This window comes from Tinamus guttatus, unplaced genomic scaffold (assembly GCF_059628265.1).
Source record: "Tinamus guttatus ecotype Peru unplaced genomic scaffold, ASM5962826v1 Tinamus_guttatus_pri_ptg000153l, whole genome shotgun sequence".
NCBI lineage: Eukaryota > Metazoa > Chordata > Aves > Tinamiformes > Tinamidae > Tinamus > Tinamus guttatus.
In genome coordinates, this window is record NW_028288687.1 from 369,821 (window position 1) to 385,809 (window position 15,989).

The window sequence follows — 15,989 nt, forward strand, 5'->3', positions numbered from 1 at the left end:
ATAACCTTTGTTTCAATTACCAAGCAATGTTAAATTCCAGACAAACAGCAGCAGCTTACGATTTTAAAGAGACCTTCCACAGTAACCCAAGTTTTACAAAACACTGGCTTATCCCTACTTCTGATCTTGACTGCATCCTAAAGAAACAGAAGAATGGCACAGATTTCATTTGGAATTCTTGGATAACTAACGCTAAATAAATTCTTGAGTACTTCCACAAAGAAAACCTTAAGAGCTTTTAAGAGCGATTGAAGAGATAAAGATGGAGAGATAGATGGGCAGGATTCTCCGAATTTTAGTAGCAAACGACAGGACTTCTCTTCTGCAAATAGGAAGAAAATACTGCAATAGAACTCAGGTTGTAAAATTTACAGAAAACCATCGTGGCAAAGAAAGTACTCCTAATGTAAACATGTCAGAGATGATTTCTTCATTTTCCCTTTCCGCAGACTGGGGCAGTGGATGAGCATTAGCTAATACGAAACAGGCGTCTTCCTCAGAAGAACCACTTCGCCATCACAGATTGTATGTGGTCGTTTGAGAATTGCTAACATGTTTTCTCCCCTCCCTCCCCCCCCAAGTTCCAAGTTCAATAAATAGTAGAAAAATAATCCTTTTCTTAAAAATCTTGAGATGCATTGTCCCAGGTTCCATACAGCAATGGTCGGAGCAGTGAACTTTCCTACGCACAAAGCAGAAATGGCAGAAAAACCTTTTCTCCCCCTTCTGCCTGGCACCTTTTTAAGTTTTCAGCTGCACACATTTCTGCTCTTCCAGTTAAGGAAACCAAATCATCTCTGGCTCTTTTGAGCTCGCTCGCTCCCCCTTCTCTTGGCTCAGCATAACAGGGCTTCCAGAGTTTCAGCTGCTGTATAAACTTGTATCCCTGTTTTTGGAGGTCTAACATGCCTCTTGCTCCGTTTTATTAAATGTTATGGCAGGCCCATTCATCACGCACGCTTCCCTTCCACTCCAGAGCCAACCTTCCATTTAGGAAAATGTAAAGCTTTTTTTTTTTTTTTTATGCCTAACAGTTTACTCGGGAAGTTAGTTAAATCGTTCCTGGCGAGAAGCACAAACCGGGGCTGCCCGTTGCTGCACGGATCGTCGCGCGGCCGCTCATTAGCACTCGGCATCCACCGTGTGTACCGTGACGGCCGCCTGCAGGTGGTGGCTGTGGTGGAGGGTCGGGTGGTGCAGCCGGTAGTGGTGGAACTTGTGGCTCAGCAGCGCGGCCGTCTGCGGCGGCGTGTCCAGGTCCAGGTCCTCGTCGTGGTTGCCCACGTCCACGCCGGCCGACAGCGGGTCGTTGTTGCACGGAGGGTTCTCGCTGTCCTCCTGAGGACTCATCGTGCTGTAGCCTGGAAAAGCCAGAAGCAGGGCTGAAAACTCGGTGTTTCGCAGCGCTGACTGCCCCAAAACATCACGCGACCAGGGGCAGTCTGTTCTTCAGACAGAATAAAGTAGCATCTGCTTTTATTAAGAGAAAAGGGGGGTAAAAATCCTCTGTAATTTTGAAACAGAAGCCCTTTTATTGCCACAGTCTTCCTTGGGGAGCCTACAGGCCTGGCCATACCAAACAGCAAAACCAATTTAGGCACACAGCAGTTCACTATGGAAGGTTTGTTAGTGCTGATTTTTAACAACTCTCCCCAAAATTCTGCTATCCTCTGTTTTATCTTTTAAGAGATTACTTGGATTTTACACACTAACAAGTGGGGCCCACTTTCTCTACCTCTACTCATGCCAAACTGCAACTGTGCTAGTAAGGATCCCCAGCTATTCTGTAACCAGCAAAACTTCTTCACATGATCTTATCATATTTTATATTAACACAATACTATGCTTTTAAATGGAAAAGAATGCTCTTGGGATCTATTTTCAAAAAAAAAAAACCCAAGGATATTTCTTTTTAAGACTGGTGAACTTTCCAGAAAATTAATCGTTGAATCCATATGGAAGTGTTTTACACAGGTCCATTTAGTCAAATAATGCAGACTTTTTCCACTGAACATGCACACATAACATGATTAACTTGAGGCTCTCCTTCCTCCAAGGTATCTATTCCTGGCGTCTGAGAAGTTAAAAAAAAAAAATGAAGCATCTATATAAATAATGAGACATTATATTCACTGGCATTTTCTAATGAAAGAACCTCATTAGAAAGTTTGGTAATTGCTGATTGTTGCAAGACAAGGTCAGGTTTTCGCTAGCACCTGCTACAGGACTGAGCTTGACCACTGGTCAGGTCTGGTTTGCGTTGTTCTAAAAACCAGACCTCAGTACTTCCGAATGCAAAAAGGCAAACATAATTCCAAAGAAAAAGACCTTGTGTTAATTAAGAAAACGTGCCTTCAGAGAAGACTTTGGCTAAAACCTGGAAAACAAAACAAAACAAAACAGTGGTTCTGAGCATCTCAATTTGTTGGGTTTTCAGCTTGAGACACCTAAGACAGGTGTTATAAATATCAGGCTAAGGACCCCAAGTTGGTTCTCACTTTCCACAGCCTTGGCCCTTGTTTCTAGTTGGCAGAGAGGAATGAGGGAATAAAACTGGACAGGCCTTTGAAGGAGAGGAAATTACAGAAACTAAAAATAGAAGTGCACATTTATGAAGAGGGTGGACAGTTACCCTCATAGCCCTGACATGTTGACAAGAAAGATGGTGAGGATTTGCTAGGACTATAAGAAATGGAGCAAAAGTAGCATTATCTTAGCCTCATCACAGGTAATCTGACCCCAAATCCAGGATAATTCCTCCTAGATCAAGACTGTGCCTCTTTCAGACATCCGTCCATCTGTGTCCCAAGGCTGTAGTCTTGAGGTTTGCTGTCCCTGAGCAATTCCATCAGTGCAACCACTGTCTTAATAATAGAACAGGTCTGTTATAAGATACAGAGCCACCCAGCCACGCAGCGCGGGCTGACGTCCGTGGCAGGGTGCCTTGGCCAACCTCCTCTTAACTTACACCGAGCCCTCCTCAGGAGTCAGCAGCACGACACCCCTCTAACTGCTCCTATGATTTAAGACCACCTAGTTGTAGGGGCAAGAGAGAGAAATCAGTTCTGTGAGGGGTTATAATAGAGTGGGGAAAAAAAAGGAGAAAACAAAACCCATAGTTGGGTATTCTCCATAGCTATTCATACACACAGACAATGTTGACCGTTTGTTTACTTTAGTTGCTTTAAAGGTGACATAAGATGTCCTCTATGGTGATGGCCTTGACTGAATGTGCAACAGAAAGGCCAAGGAAGCTTCTGACTCATCGACTTTAATCCATGCTTAACTGCAGCTCAGCCAACGCGGGCTGCCAGCACGCACTGCTATAATGGGTGTTTTATGTGACGCCAGGCATGCCACATCTAAGGAAGGAGCGGTCCCCGTGCTCCGGGGAAGCACGCGAGCTCCATCACCTCAAGCGAATGTTGAAATCCCCCAGGCGAGCTGACAAAACCCAGGCCTCGGAGACAGAGCACTGGGTGTCACCAGCCGCTCTTTGCAACCCCGGCCCCCTCGCTGCACAGCGTCACTGCCGAAAGGACCGTTTCACCGCGAGGCAACAGGGAGCAAAGGTTTCCGTCACGGGTTTTTCTTCTGGGGACCTTATCTGCAAGGTGCCAGACTGCCGAGGAAACCCGCGGACGCGGAGCAGGGCTCGGTTCCAGCTCTTACCGTGGTCGCTCTCGGTGCCCGAGCGTCCCCAGTAGCGGCGCCGGCGCTCGGGGCTGTGCGCGTGCCGCTCTATCACCGCCGCTATGAAGCGCGTGTTGCTGACTGCGGGGGAAACACAAGCACACGGTGGGGAAGGGAGCTCCCCGGGGCTCCACGGGTTCCAGGCTGCCCGGGAGCCCCTTCTTCCCAAAGCTGCTCCCCTCACGGAGCGAGACCACAGGGGAGGGGTAAATTCAAATGTGGAACAGATCGAAATGAAGAAACGCATTTGCTTCATTTACTTGGATCAACAGAAGTTAGAGAATGACTGTAACAGCACTGAAGAAACCAGGAGGCACCAAGCGCCCACAAAGGCCCCAACTAAAAAGCACTTGTAGAAGCAGTAGATGCAGGCCACGAATCTCAGACGTGCTTTTTTTTGCAGTCTTCACACATTTACAGTATCAAATCCTGTGTTTGACTGAATCCTATTGAGTTGGGGATAAGAGACAGGGATCTGGCCTGACTTTGCAGCTCTCCCAGATTCTGGACACACTCGCAGTGCAGCAGCACCATGTATAAAGTGCTATTTTTGCTGAACGGTACAGAACTACCAACCCAAGTCAAGGGAGATTTATGGACGTGCCAGGCGGTGCTCTCCTTGGCCAGGCTGAACTAAGGGAGGAGCTTTTCACCCCTACACGGGCACAAATGCAATTTTAGAGCTGCCTCAGAACCATCTCTGAGACTGGCCATGGAGAAGTGGACTAAGAGGGGCAGAACAGACAAACTTCCTGCTCATGTAATGCAGAAAACTTTTACGAAAAAGGGTATTTTTTCAGCAGGAGGCTGAATGTGCAGCCTACATTACAATTTAAGTTAAAACACTGTCCAGTCATTTTCTAATCAGCACAGAATTTCCTCACATTTTTTTTTCTAGCACATAAGAAAGCAAACAGTTCATTTACTCTTAAATAAGGACTTTTTACAGAAAAGTGAGCGGGTACTTACTGATTCCTCTGTCTTCATGGCTGTCATCATCCCTCTCATCCCTATCATTTTCCAGGTTCGACATGCGCACGGACATTTCTACACACCATTACAAACAGAAAAATGCAACTGTTAAGAGAAGAATTTTGGATGAACTTGCTAACAACCATCACCTTGATAACGGGGTAGAAGCACTTTGCAGTACTGCATTAAGAGATATGGCTGGAGCCTGGTAAGCTATTTTCAAGGCAGTTGGGACTAGGAATAGCAGGAAAACGATACGTGCCTCATTCTTGAGAGGAACAGGCTTTACAGCAGGGAAGAGCTTTAAAGACAGTGACCTGATTCAAAATAAAGGCAAGATAATCTATGGTAAATAAGGTATATAAGGTAAATAAAGGTAATTAGGATTGATCACTCTCTTGCCTGCATTCCTTTCTCCCAAACAGTTTTCTCCCTCAGACTTTAATGGTGTTGTTACAAAAACAGTCTCTCATCATGCCCTAAAGGTCCTAGAAAGGCTTCTATGCCTTGCTCCCTAGAGTCATAAAAGAAAGCATTTTGCTCTCTTTTCCTGTTTTGATCTATATATAATAAATATCCCATGAACATGAGCATCACATGGAAGAGGAGTAGGAATATGAGCAAAAAGGACACAGCCAAAAGAGTCCTAGCAACAGGGGTGTGAAAACTGTAACACTAACATCAGCAGTGCTGAGGAGCAAGAAACGGATAGGACCAAGGTGCTATCACAAGGTCCAGAACACCGTAAAGCTGGGCTGACCTCCTTTGCTCTAGAACAGACTTCAGCCTCCAGCCTGGAAACATGAAGTTCTGTGCACATTTGCCAGGAGGCAGCAGGTCTGGCAGCACCCAGGAGAGGGCAGTAATACACAAGCATGTGGACAAGAGCTTGCCTTTATAAACGTTGGAAATGGGAATACAACAGGGTGAGGCCTTGAGGGGAGAGAAAACCACGGGACGCCTTCTGACACTACATGCATGGGTGAATTTCTTTTAAATTCTCTTTTAAATTCAATCTCTTTTAAATTCTCAAGCCCTGCTTCTCTCTCCGGAGTTCTCTGCTCACCCTGTGCAGCCAAAGGTGACATGTGCTGGTGGCTCCTGCGGTGGATCTGGTGACGATACGCGTACACGGCGAGGACCAGCACCATGATGCAGCCCATGATGCCGCCGGCCACCGGCCCCACCGGGGCGCTTTTGATCATGTTCAGAGTGATCACCTCGTCCCCTGCGCCAAAGGGACGAATCAGAGGTACAATAAATACATAAATGCTTTGCTGAGAAGTTTGCACCAACATCTCTGAAGGCTGGAGAAGGCTTTCCAGGGAAGGCAGGCACAGGGAAGCACGCTTCCAAGGGAAATTCAGGGAGGGCAACACTCATCCTAAGGACGGGAATATGCAAGACACACTGGGCTACATGAAGCCTTTCAAAAACATAATACCCACAACAGTCCTGATGCCAAGCCTTTACAGCCTGATGTACTATTTTAGGATAACCCACAGTTAGCATAAAAGTTAAACATGTCACTTGAAGCATGCACTGACTGAAAGTGTCTTACCAAACACCAGCAGCTAAAATAGCAGCTATTTAGAAAACCAGAGTTACCTATAGCTCCCAAGTCATCCACATAGGGGCTCTTTGCTCCCACGATGCCACCAAAGCATTCCTTCTGAGGGGCGCAGTAGGATTTATCCAGGTGGGTCTTTCCATCACTGTCTACCATACACCACTCACAGTCCAACACACCAAAGCAATCCCTGAAAATTTGAAACAAAGACAGAAAAGATTTACTTTCAAGACCATCTGCAATCTGAACAAGCATCCTGCAAGACTCCTTGTTTTATTTTACTATTTCTCTGTTGCTCAGACTGAGCAAATGGAGAACTTCCCACTCATAACTCCAGTGAGACATTTCTCAGGCTTGTGAGGCCCAAGTAAGGTCCCAGCCCTCTTCTGCAATGCTTGGGAAGAAGAGAGAGGTAAGAGCTTGGGAATTCTAGTCAGAACACAGGGTGTTCTCACAATTTCCAGTTTGTGGAGATCACTCATAGCTGGCAAAAAAATGGAGAAGCCATTAAGCTGCTCTGTGCAATGCCAGCAGCAGAACAGAGAAGCAGGAAACTAGAAACCACCAGGAAGCTCTCAGACCTCTTGTGTGCTCCCAGCTCGCCACCCTGGCAGCATTCTCTGGTTTGCATGAGCACTCTGGTCCACAAATCCCACACAAGACAGACAAACACTTCCCTTCTGCTAAAAGGAGCGTCTTTTGAACAGCAGATCTGTTCTTCCACCGCACAACTGCTGGTTCTCATGTAGGCAGTCACAAAGTGTGACAGGAAAGCCATTTGTTTGCTATTAATGTGCTACGTGACTCAAGCAGGAATACTGAGGTCTTATATTTCTGCCCTGCAGCCTAATGGCATCAGGAGTGGGTGTTATAACAGCTCAGTCTGGCAGCAGACTTTTCTCCTTTCCTTTCTAAATTTCATAAAGAAGAGCTATCTTAATTTGAAGAAACAACATTCCTAATCATTTCAAGAGCACAGGGTATTTTCAGGAATGGAAGACTCCACTTTACCCGCTCTCTGTTCTCTGATTGCACTGAGTATTAATACACTGTGGCAGAGCATCCTGGAGGCTGGGATCAATCGCTGTGAAAGTCATCGGCTCCTGATGAACTTCGCAACTAGGATTCCTGCAGGGGCAGAAAGTAAAACCTTGTGATATAAGGAGTAATCAAAGCACAAACATTGAAAAAAATGACTTACTACAAATCAGATTAACTTAATTATGTTTATAAAAGTACTGTATGATGAATCCCGCATCAGCTGGAAGACAGCATGAGCTAGCAGCCCGTTTTGTCCGTTCTGTCACCCATCAGCTATGCCGCTGAGCAGAACACGGGTCCTCACCTGCTTTCTGCGTTAGTAAGGTTGCCAGTGCACTCGTTTACCTCCAGAGGACACTCACAAGGGCATTCACATTCGTTTTGTTCCATTCTTGAGTGGCAGGAAAAGAAGAAAAAGAGAGAAGCATGAGCATCAGGCCGCCCGCGCGCAGCACCGGCACCCCAAGGCCTCCCTGGCCCTCGGTGAAGGCTGCTCCTGGCTGCCACGGGGACCTGGCTCCGTGCTTTAACAGAGCCTCCTGGATCCGACCTCACGGCTAGGACACAGTCGGCACCTTGCTACATCCAAAAGGCAGACAACAACCCCCAGACAAGCCTTATTAGACCTCAGCCTACACACAAGGCTCCCTTCCAGTGCAACACACACGGTCATGCTGATACCTCCTGCAAGCACAGGCCCCCCTCCACGGAAGAAAAGACATTAATTCACATAAAACAGTGGGTATTAATAGGCCAGAGCAAAGAGCCTTAACCACAGATTATTCCCTCTCTGAGGAACTTAAGCAGTCATGGTCTTTGATGCATAACAAAGCATATGAAAATGTCCGAGAAAACAACCCTGAGTGTTTCCTAACCCGCTAACAGCACGACCAAGGGCAAGCAGGCGTGAGCTAAAGCCACTGCTTTGCTCTCAGTCGGGTGGCACCGCGCGGAGCTCTCGGAACACCCGTTTCAGCGCGGCCGCCGCTCACCGGTGGCAGTTGAGGCACAGCCGGTCCACCATGCTGCAGGCGCAGAAGGCCAGCGAGTCGCAGGTCTCGTTGACGATCCCCACGAAGGCGTTGGTGCCCGGCACCCGCGTCAGCCGGTACTTGGAGCAGTGACTGCCGTGCACGAGGTTGGTCAGGTCTCCCTGCGGAAAAGCAAGGTGGGTTGCAAGGCGGCCTAGGGAGCCTTTGCTGGGGTGCTGGGGTCCGTCCCCCTCCCCAGCAGGGCTGGGGACACGGGTGTCCCAGGGCACCTTCGTTTCAGGTGCCTTGCAATAAAATCATTCCAACTGTTGTGTTTTCCCTATCTTTCAAATTACCATGGGGTGAGAAGACTTTGGTGAGGATAGAAGAACCAGCCTTAGTAGAAGCACCACGACTATGTGCTTTTTGGGGGGGGCCTCGTCTGAAACGCCACCACAAGTGGGTTACGTTGCTCTCCGACGTGCCGCTCACCCACCCTTCCCTGCGTGGCAGCCAGCTCTGCCCTTCCCAAAGAGGCTCCTTCTGACTGGGAGGCACCACCAAAACTCGCTGAAAGCTTCCTGGCACATGTACTATAAAAACACACCACGGTGCCCCACAGCTGCAATCTATTTGGGAGGCAAACTCATTCGCTGTACTGATTTGCATGACATAATCTTAAGTTTTTGCTCTGTCCCATACCATTTCCTTTACACTTTGCTATTTTGCATTTCAAATGTGGGGAAAATGTTCAAACTCATCTGACATAAATCAATGCCTCATGACATAACTTTCAAATAATTCTGACGCTCATTTCCCACCTTCTCCTCCCAGTAATAATTGGAAAGTATTAAAGAACGGCTTCTCCCATGGAGCTTGGCATCTTTTGCGTTATTTTATAGAGGTCCTAAAGCAGTGGATCCGTTGCCATCAGCATCCAGGACATAGAGAGAGATGACAGCCTTTTCTGGCTCTGCTCTCCGAGCAAGGCAGAGGCAAGAGGAAGCTCATGCACAACACGCTGGAGGATCATGTGGCCAGCTCTTCAGAAGACTGTGGTCTGACATATTATATACCCTGGATGCTCATGTACGTTTTTTCAGTAAATGCACTGGCCACCTAGTTAGAAGTTTACTAAAGACCTTTGCTGTCCATATCTCAGGAGGATATGACATGAGTCAGAGTTGGAAATGAGACGTCCGATGGCTGGATGCGATGCAAAAATTCCCAACTGTTGCTGGAAACTTCTAACCTCGTGCTAGAGACCTTCTTCTAGACTAGTGCTTGACAGCAGGCACAGCTGGCCAGTTCTCACATCCGTACCCCATGGTGGGCAGCTGACTCGTGCAAGCAAACGCCTGCGCTCCAGATCACCGACCTCGTGTTTGCAGAGGGCAGACAGAGGCCAACCCACACAAAAGGGTGGCCCTGGTGTCATTTCAGCTGGTGCTGGCAAGGATTTGTGTTCCTACCAAAAGGAATCCAGCCTAACCAAGCAAGCTCAGAAGCAAACTAAAAACACACACACACTTACCACTAAGCTGGTGTTGAATTTGTAAAACCGCTGGACTGTTCTGTCGCTAAAGCTGTTGCAGAGGTTCTTCTTGACAAAGTTGGGGTGGTTGAGAATGTCATTGGCCACCAAAGGCTCCTAAAGGGAGACATATAGGATTTTATGCCTTTTTTAAAAACATGCACAAACAGCAACTTGTCTGCATTCCTTACAATCTCTGAAATTAAAGGTAGCTCTAAGCCATGGGAAAAAAAGAGCCAAACCTTGTGTGTAATGTGCTGTTGCTCCACCGGCGCGTGTCCTTTGGGATCGATGAGGGTTGGGTGTGCCACGAGATACCCTCTGTCTTCCATAATGAAGCACCTGCCCCACAACAAAGCAAGGGTACAGCCTCTGGTTAGAATTCCTTGGCTTTTAGAAAAACTACTGTGAAATATAATACGACCCTTACACCTGGAATAAGGCTTCCATTTAATAAGAAGAACATGACCATTAAAAAAGTTCATTGGAAAAAGTATTTAAAGAATATAAGCGTATTTCCCTGAAGCTTTTAAACCTGTTTCTGTTGCAGCAAGCCTGGACAGACATCAGGAACATGAAAATAGAACCGACTAGTGACAAAAAGAAAGGCCAATCGGCGTATTGTCAAGTCTGATTTGAGAACAAACAGAAATAAAATATAAAGCATCATGAACTTCAAAAGACTTAACAGTTTATTAATCTATCCTATGACTAACTGAACACAGATTTCACACTCTCATTTAATGACCTCCTGCTTTAGAAGCAGCCTTGAATTCAAGTTTAACTGAGGGGTGATAAATGACCTCTATTTAATTTTCATTTTTCTCTGTCTTTCCTCTCCCCTTTCTGGTTCTTTATGAACTTCCCGTGTGATCTCAGTGAAATTATATCCTATCTGTGCCCCAGGATCCTCACCTAGAAAACAGTGTGCTGAGAGGTTTTAATCTGCAATGCCTGGCTCTGCAATGCATTACACCAGGCCTCTGTTCTCTGCTTTGGATTCATTCGTGATTATCAGTACCCCAGCACGTGTCATTACCCAAAGAATGCTTTGTAGAGATGCATTAAAATAAATAAATAAACAAACTTGCTGAACTGTTAAAACTAGCTCTCTCTATACCTGCACATCCGGCTTCTGTGTATGGTCTAAAAAAAGCATTTAACAATGTGCCTGACATTCCTGATTTCTGGAATGCAGAGACCTTTTGTTATGAATAGTTTTTAAACAGGAAAAGAAAAACAAAACAAAACCAAAAAAAAGAACTCCAGACCAAAAACCTGATACGCCTGTTACGCCTCATCAAACATAAAACCCCCACAAATCAAACAAAGAAAGAAATGGCACAATAGCAGAAAGCCACTTCCCTTCCTAAATTTAAGGTTTAAAAACAAACAAGTAATGACAATGCCAAAACCATGTCATCGAGTTACTGCATACCCAAACTACTGCTGTTTTTTCACCCTCATGTGACCTCCTCTGGTGAAAGAAGAAAAACAGTAGGGGAAAGAAAAAAAAGAAAAAAGAGGAAAAAAAAAAAAAAGGAGGCCAAAGATATGTATTACTTGAAAGGGAAGGTTTACCTAATTTTGTTTCCTCCGTCTTGGTTACACACCGGCAGCAGGTCCATGAGAACTTTGTAGAAGTATCTCAGGGTAAAATCAATGCCCATCACTGCCACAGTGTGTCCTGATGACATCTGTGCACTGCAAAGGGAAAAAATAACATGAAAACAGACTTGAAAATGTTTTTGCTTAATAACTCAATTCTCTAATTAATAAGAGGGACTAGGTTCCCTAGCACATCAACGATCAGCTCAAACCCATTCCTACGTATTCAAGAATTTAGTTTTCACTTGTTTTCTTAAATTGAAGACTGTCCTCTAAGAAAATTTAGATCTGACCAGCACTTATTTTCCATTTAATTCTTATTGACACAAGTGAGAATTAAGAATTCCCCAAGCACGTCCATCCAACAACCTCCTCTGCTTCGCAGCCCGCTCCAGGTCCCCGGCCGACCTGCCCTGGGCTGCCCCCGCGCTGGACACGACACGGCAGCCTCAAAGCTAAAATCCCTATTTGAAAAATCTGATTTATTTTTAGTTCTACCCGTTTCAGGGAGAATGAATGGGACAAAGGATGACAGTGAAGGAGCACAGGCACATTTAACTCCGTGGGACAAGGCGTGAAGCTGTGGTGTTCTGAAGTTACTGCTGAATTCCAGTAGGCAAAAAGCTGTTAGGAACACTAGGAACACTTTAACTTAATTTTTAAGCATTAGTTCCTTCTGGTTTTCTGATGAAAGTTGCTTTAAATAATTTCGTGCATCAATCTCCTACTCCCAACTGTCAGAAAAAGAAAGCAGAGCAGTGCATAAAGTTGGGCAAAGAGACAGGTTTCAGTTCCAGATAAATGAATATTGTAATTTAAACCCACATATTAGTTTCTGATGGATGCATGTCCATTAATTCTACTGTTTTGCACTTTTAAAATTTTTGTTTTTAACTAAGAACTGTTTGGAGATTATAACTGCATATGATTATAATCTTTAGAGGTCATATTTACCTAGGAATCACATTCCCATCTGCCTAACCCTGTTTAACTGTTCTTTAATCACAGCCTAATGAGCCAGGCCAGCAGTTGTTGAAGTGAACTGAACCATCCCTTCGAGACAGAAATCAGAGTTTTCATTAATCACGCTTCTCTCTCTCCTCGGAGAAGGGCATATTTTCTTAAGCAATTTCTCTGTGCAAAACCACACAGACAACAAGCCTGACAATACTCCTGCCAAAAGAGATAAAGCCATGTTGTGGGGTGGGAAAACACAGGCGAAGCCAAGATGTCTCTGGAGAAGAGTGGAAGAGCAACTGCCCTAAACTCTGCTGCTCTGGGGAGTGTATTTACCAGCACTGAGTTAAAAGCTCCCTTCTACTGGACAGATATTAAATGGAGTGTGGAGAAGCCACCTGCTCAGTGAAAACCTTGGGACAGGCTCCACATAAAAGCCAAAATGAACAACCAGTATTTCTGAAACTTTCTGGTGTTTCTAATTGCTCACAAGCTCCTTTAACTCTGTACATCTCAAACCAGCGGGATCTCGGCTGCTGGATCACTGAAACAAAAAATGCCCCAGTCCTTGAGGAAAGGATCATTTCAGCCCTGTAAAAATATTCAGAAAAGAGGAAGGCCTCACTTCTCATGGCGGCAATACTAACTGCTGAGAACGAAGGAAACACTAACACTCCTTTTATCAACACTGACAGATGGCTAATTAAACACCACGGGTCCTTTAGCTGGAGGTGGTTGTTTAATCCCTAGACCAGTGTTGTCACCCGTTTTTTTGCAATACTGCAAGTCCAGGCCAAAGTTTACAGGCTTTTCCTTACGTTCTTTCATGCCTGAGAGCCCTGGCATAAAACAGCTCCGTGATAAAATGACACTGCTTGGAGCGTGCAGGATGGCTCTTTACTCGAGACAGTCGCGTGGACTGAGCCTTGCCAGCAGGCAGGCAGATTTCCTTTCACCTCTCGCTCCCTTCCAAACCTCCACGGGTTCCTGCCCCTTCTGTGTGCAAGCAGCCTCAGCAAACTGCAGGAAATCTGGAGATTAGCTGTCTTGATGAAAAAGTAGATCAGTCTGCTTGGCTACCAGCAGAGAGGGAACAGGGAACACATCCAAAACTGCCGTATGAAAGGGCTCCCTCTCCCCCTCCTACGTCCTCGTCTGGGATACACGAATCCCTGTCTCATGTCACCAGGAGCACGTTCTCAGCCAATCAATCTTTTCCTCTATACACTATATATTAATGAATATATATGAATATATTAATGAAGCTAAAGAATACAAACCTATTCATATGCATGGATTATTTTGCAGCATTTCAATATACTATTTCCACTGCACCAACAAGGCTATATTTCTTCAAAAGCACTTTAAGAACAGCTTTGGTTTTCAGTTCTTGGAACCTGCATTTCTGCTCTCCCCTATGCAAATCTCTTTAGAAGGTAACTCGGAGTCTTCCTGCTCGGCACAAACCTCAAACCACAGCCTACCTGGAAGAATGGACCGTGTGACTGATGGTGACCACGTAGCCGGCCCCTCCGACATCTAGGTAGGGCCCCGTGAACGTTATCAGGCCTGGGTTGGCCACTGCGTGCAAATACCTACGGAGGGCAGAAGAAGCAACCTGGGTTAGTGAGAACTGGTAGCTTAAAACCTGCAGGCAGCACCCTTGATTTCCCAGAGACACAACTTCTGCCAAGCATCAACAACATGTTCCTGAATTAATGTTTCTGCTTACGGATCTTAAAATTAACCCACGCATAATTAAAACCCGGAACTGAAATAGTTCAGATTGGTTCAAGAAATAATTCCTCAGCACAAACGTATTAAAATAGCTCAATTCACTTCAGGGTGAAACAAACGTATTAAAATAGCTCAATTCACTTCAGGGTAAAATACGTATAAAGTAATTTTACTATTTTTTTTCCAGAACAACACACGGCCAGAGCCAGACAAGACTTGAGCTCTCGAAGCAAGCACAATCCACATCATTACAGGGCAAGCACAGGAGCAAGCCAGTCTTATAGGCAAAAAGAAGCCAGGAAACAATTGCAAACTAGAGTTTCTCAGAAAACTTGCTTGCAACATAAAATAAGCCACAATGCAGTCAAACATCTTCTACAGCAAGAGGAAAACTTATAAAACACTCTAATTGTTAAAATCACTTTTCTTGTTTTGTACAAGTAGCTTAACCGAGTTCTGTTTTATTACTAGTCTGGTACTCTGGATTGCATGTTCTTTCCAAAACACTCCTCCTTGGGCTGCATGTGCACAACAACTACCTCAGGGTGTATAAAACTAAAAACTTTAAACTATCTAAACTAAACTTTAAAACTAAAGATAGAAAAAAAAAGCAAAAAATTGTGAAGGTAGAAAAAAAAGAAAAAAAAAAAGGAGCTTTTAGAAATGGACACACGGGATTGGAAAGGCATGCTCAGTCCATTTGCAGCAGGAATGCTTGTCATTTATCTTGCCAAAAGAGAAAAATTCCATCACCTTATCTGTCCATAAAAACCCAGAAAACAACAAAATGGGAGAAAACCTACACACTCGGAACAACATTAACTATTCTCCACGGGCTGCAGGAAGCTGAGCAGTCCCTGGCTCCTTCATTTCTAGCAAAGCACATGCCAAAACACGCTCGAGTGCTCTAGTGTCTCGGGCTCTCATCTGCAGCTTATACAAATATTTTCCTAAATCAGATGCTAGTGCATAATTAACAGAGCACAGTGAAGCCGGCAAATTCCTACCCGGAGTTAAGTGAGGAAACCCACTGTAAACACAGCAACAAAGCCATTAAAGTATTAACGACTAAGAATGCCACAAGGAGCTGCAAAGGTCACCGAGCGCCACATCAGCCAATCCTTCACAGGTGAAAAAGGCATGACAAGATCAGCACTGCTGCTTTTCTGTGTATTTATAGTCCCACTGCTACAAGGGGCCTACGAAACAGAAACTACCACTCAAAACGAAAGGATTGAAATTACAGCCATAAAGGCTTTAGCTAGTTGCATTAAAGCATCAAGTATTTTACTTGCTGCAGAAACATTTTGGGATTAATAGCTTAGAGCCGGCCACAGCAACCAGGTTTTCCATGGAATTGAAACTAAATGTTTTCCTGCCGCGTGGGTGACGGGACCCCAACTCACCACTGCCTGCGGCTGGGATCGAAGGCCTTGTCCATGAGGGAGCCGGGGTAGATGCGCAGCACCCCGTTGGGGGTGGCGATGTAGCGGCGCACGATGTAGCTGTTGAGGCTCCTCATCTCCATCTGGGTCATCCACTCGTCCGTGACGTGGCTGGTGGCCATCACCTCGTTGCGGACAGAGAACTGCAAGGCAAAAGGCAGAGCTGACAGGGTCCCCCCAAGGCGCTCACAGAGGATGAGCTGCTCACGGCGTGTCCCAATGACCCATCAGAGACCATCTAAGTGCAAGTAGATCATCTAACCTCGCACCAGCAAGACCTTGCGCTTCCTACGTGGGGGAAAGGCTGGTTATAACGAAGTGCCCTTGCTACTAGCTCCACAGTACAGTCTGCTTTGCAAAATGTCAATGTTTCAACAGAATTTTCTTGTTTATATGCCTAAAAGCCCAAAGATACTTCCCTCTAAGAATTCCTTACAGCTTCCACTTTTCCAGCATTCATT

At 45.5% G+C, this 15,989-nt stretch overlaps 1 protein-coding gene across 1 annotated transcript in view; it reads right to left on the bottom strand.

Annotated features, from left to right (window-relative positions):
• Positions 1-1,107: 1,107 nt before the first annotated feature.
• The window catches only part of CACHD1 (cache domain containing 1), a 76,589-nt gene continuing 61,707 nt past the window's right edge, over positions 1,108-15,989 (bottom strand). Inside the window, exons 15-27 of the mRNA XM_088522416.1 lie at positions 15,490-15,671; positions 13,831-13,941; positions 11,363-11,485; positions 10,024-10,123; positions 9,782-9,898; positions 8,269-8,429; positions 7,581-7,667; positions 7,247-7,363; positions 6,274-6,425; positions 5,732-5,893; positions 4,663-4,740; positions 3,673-3,774; positions 1,108-1,361 (exon numbers count right to left, since the gene is read on the bottom strand). Of these exons, the coding sequence (XP_088378542.1) occupies positions 1,123-1,361; positions 3,673-3,774; positions 4,663-4,740; positions 5,732-5,893; positions 6,274-6,425; positions 7,247-7,363; positions 7,581-7,667; positions 8,269-8,429; positions 9,782-9,898; positions 10,024-10,123; positions 11,363-11,485; positions 13,831-13,941; positions 15,490-15,671 (1,731 nt within the window). The 3' untranslated portion in view covers positions 1,108-1,122. The remainder of the gene's footprint in view (positions 1,362-3,672; positions 3,775-4,662; positions 4,741-5,731; positions 5,894-6,273; positions 6,426-7,246; positions 7,364-7,580; positions 7,668-8,268; positions 8,430-9,781; positions 9,899-10,023; positions 10,124-11,362; positions 11,486-13,830; positions 13,942-15,489; positions 15,672-15,989) is intronic.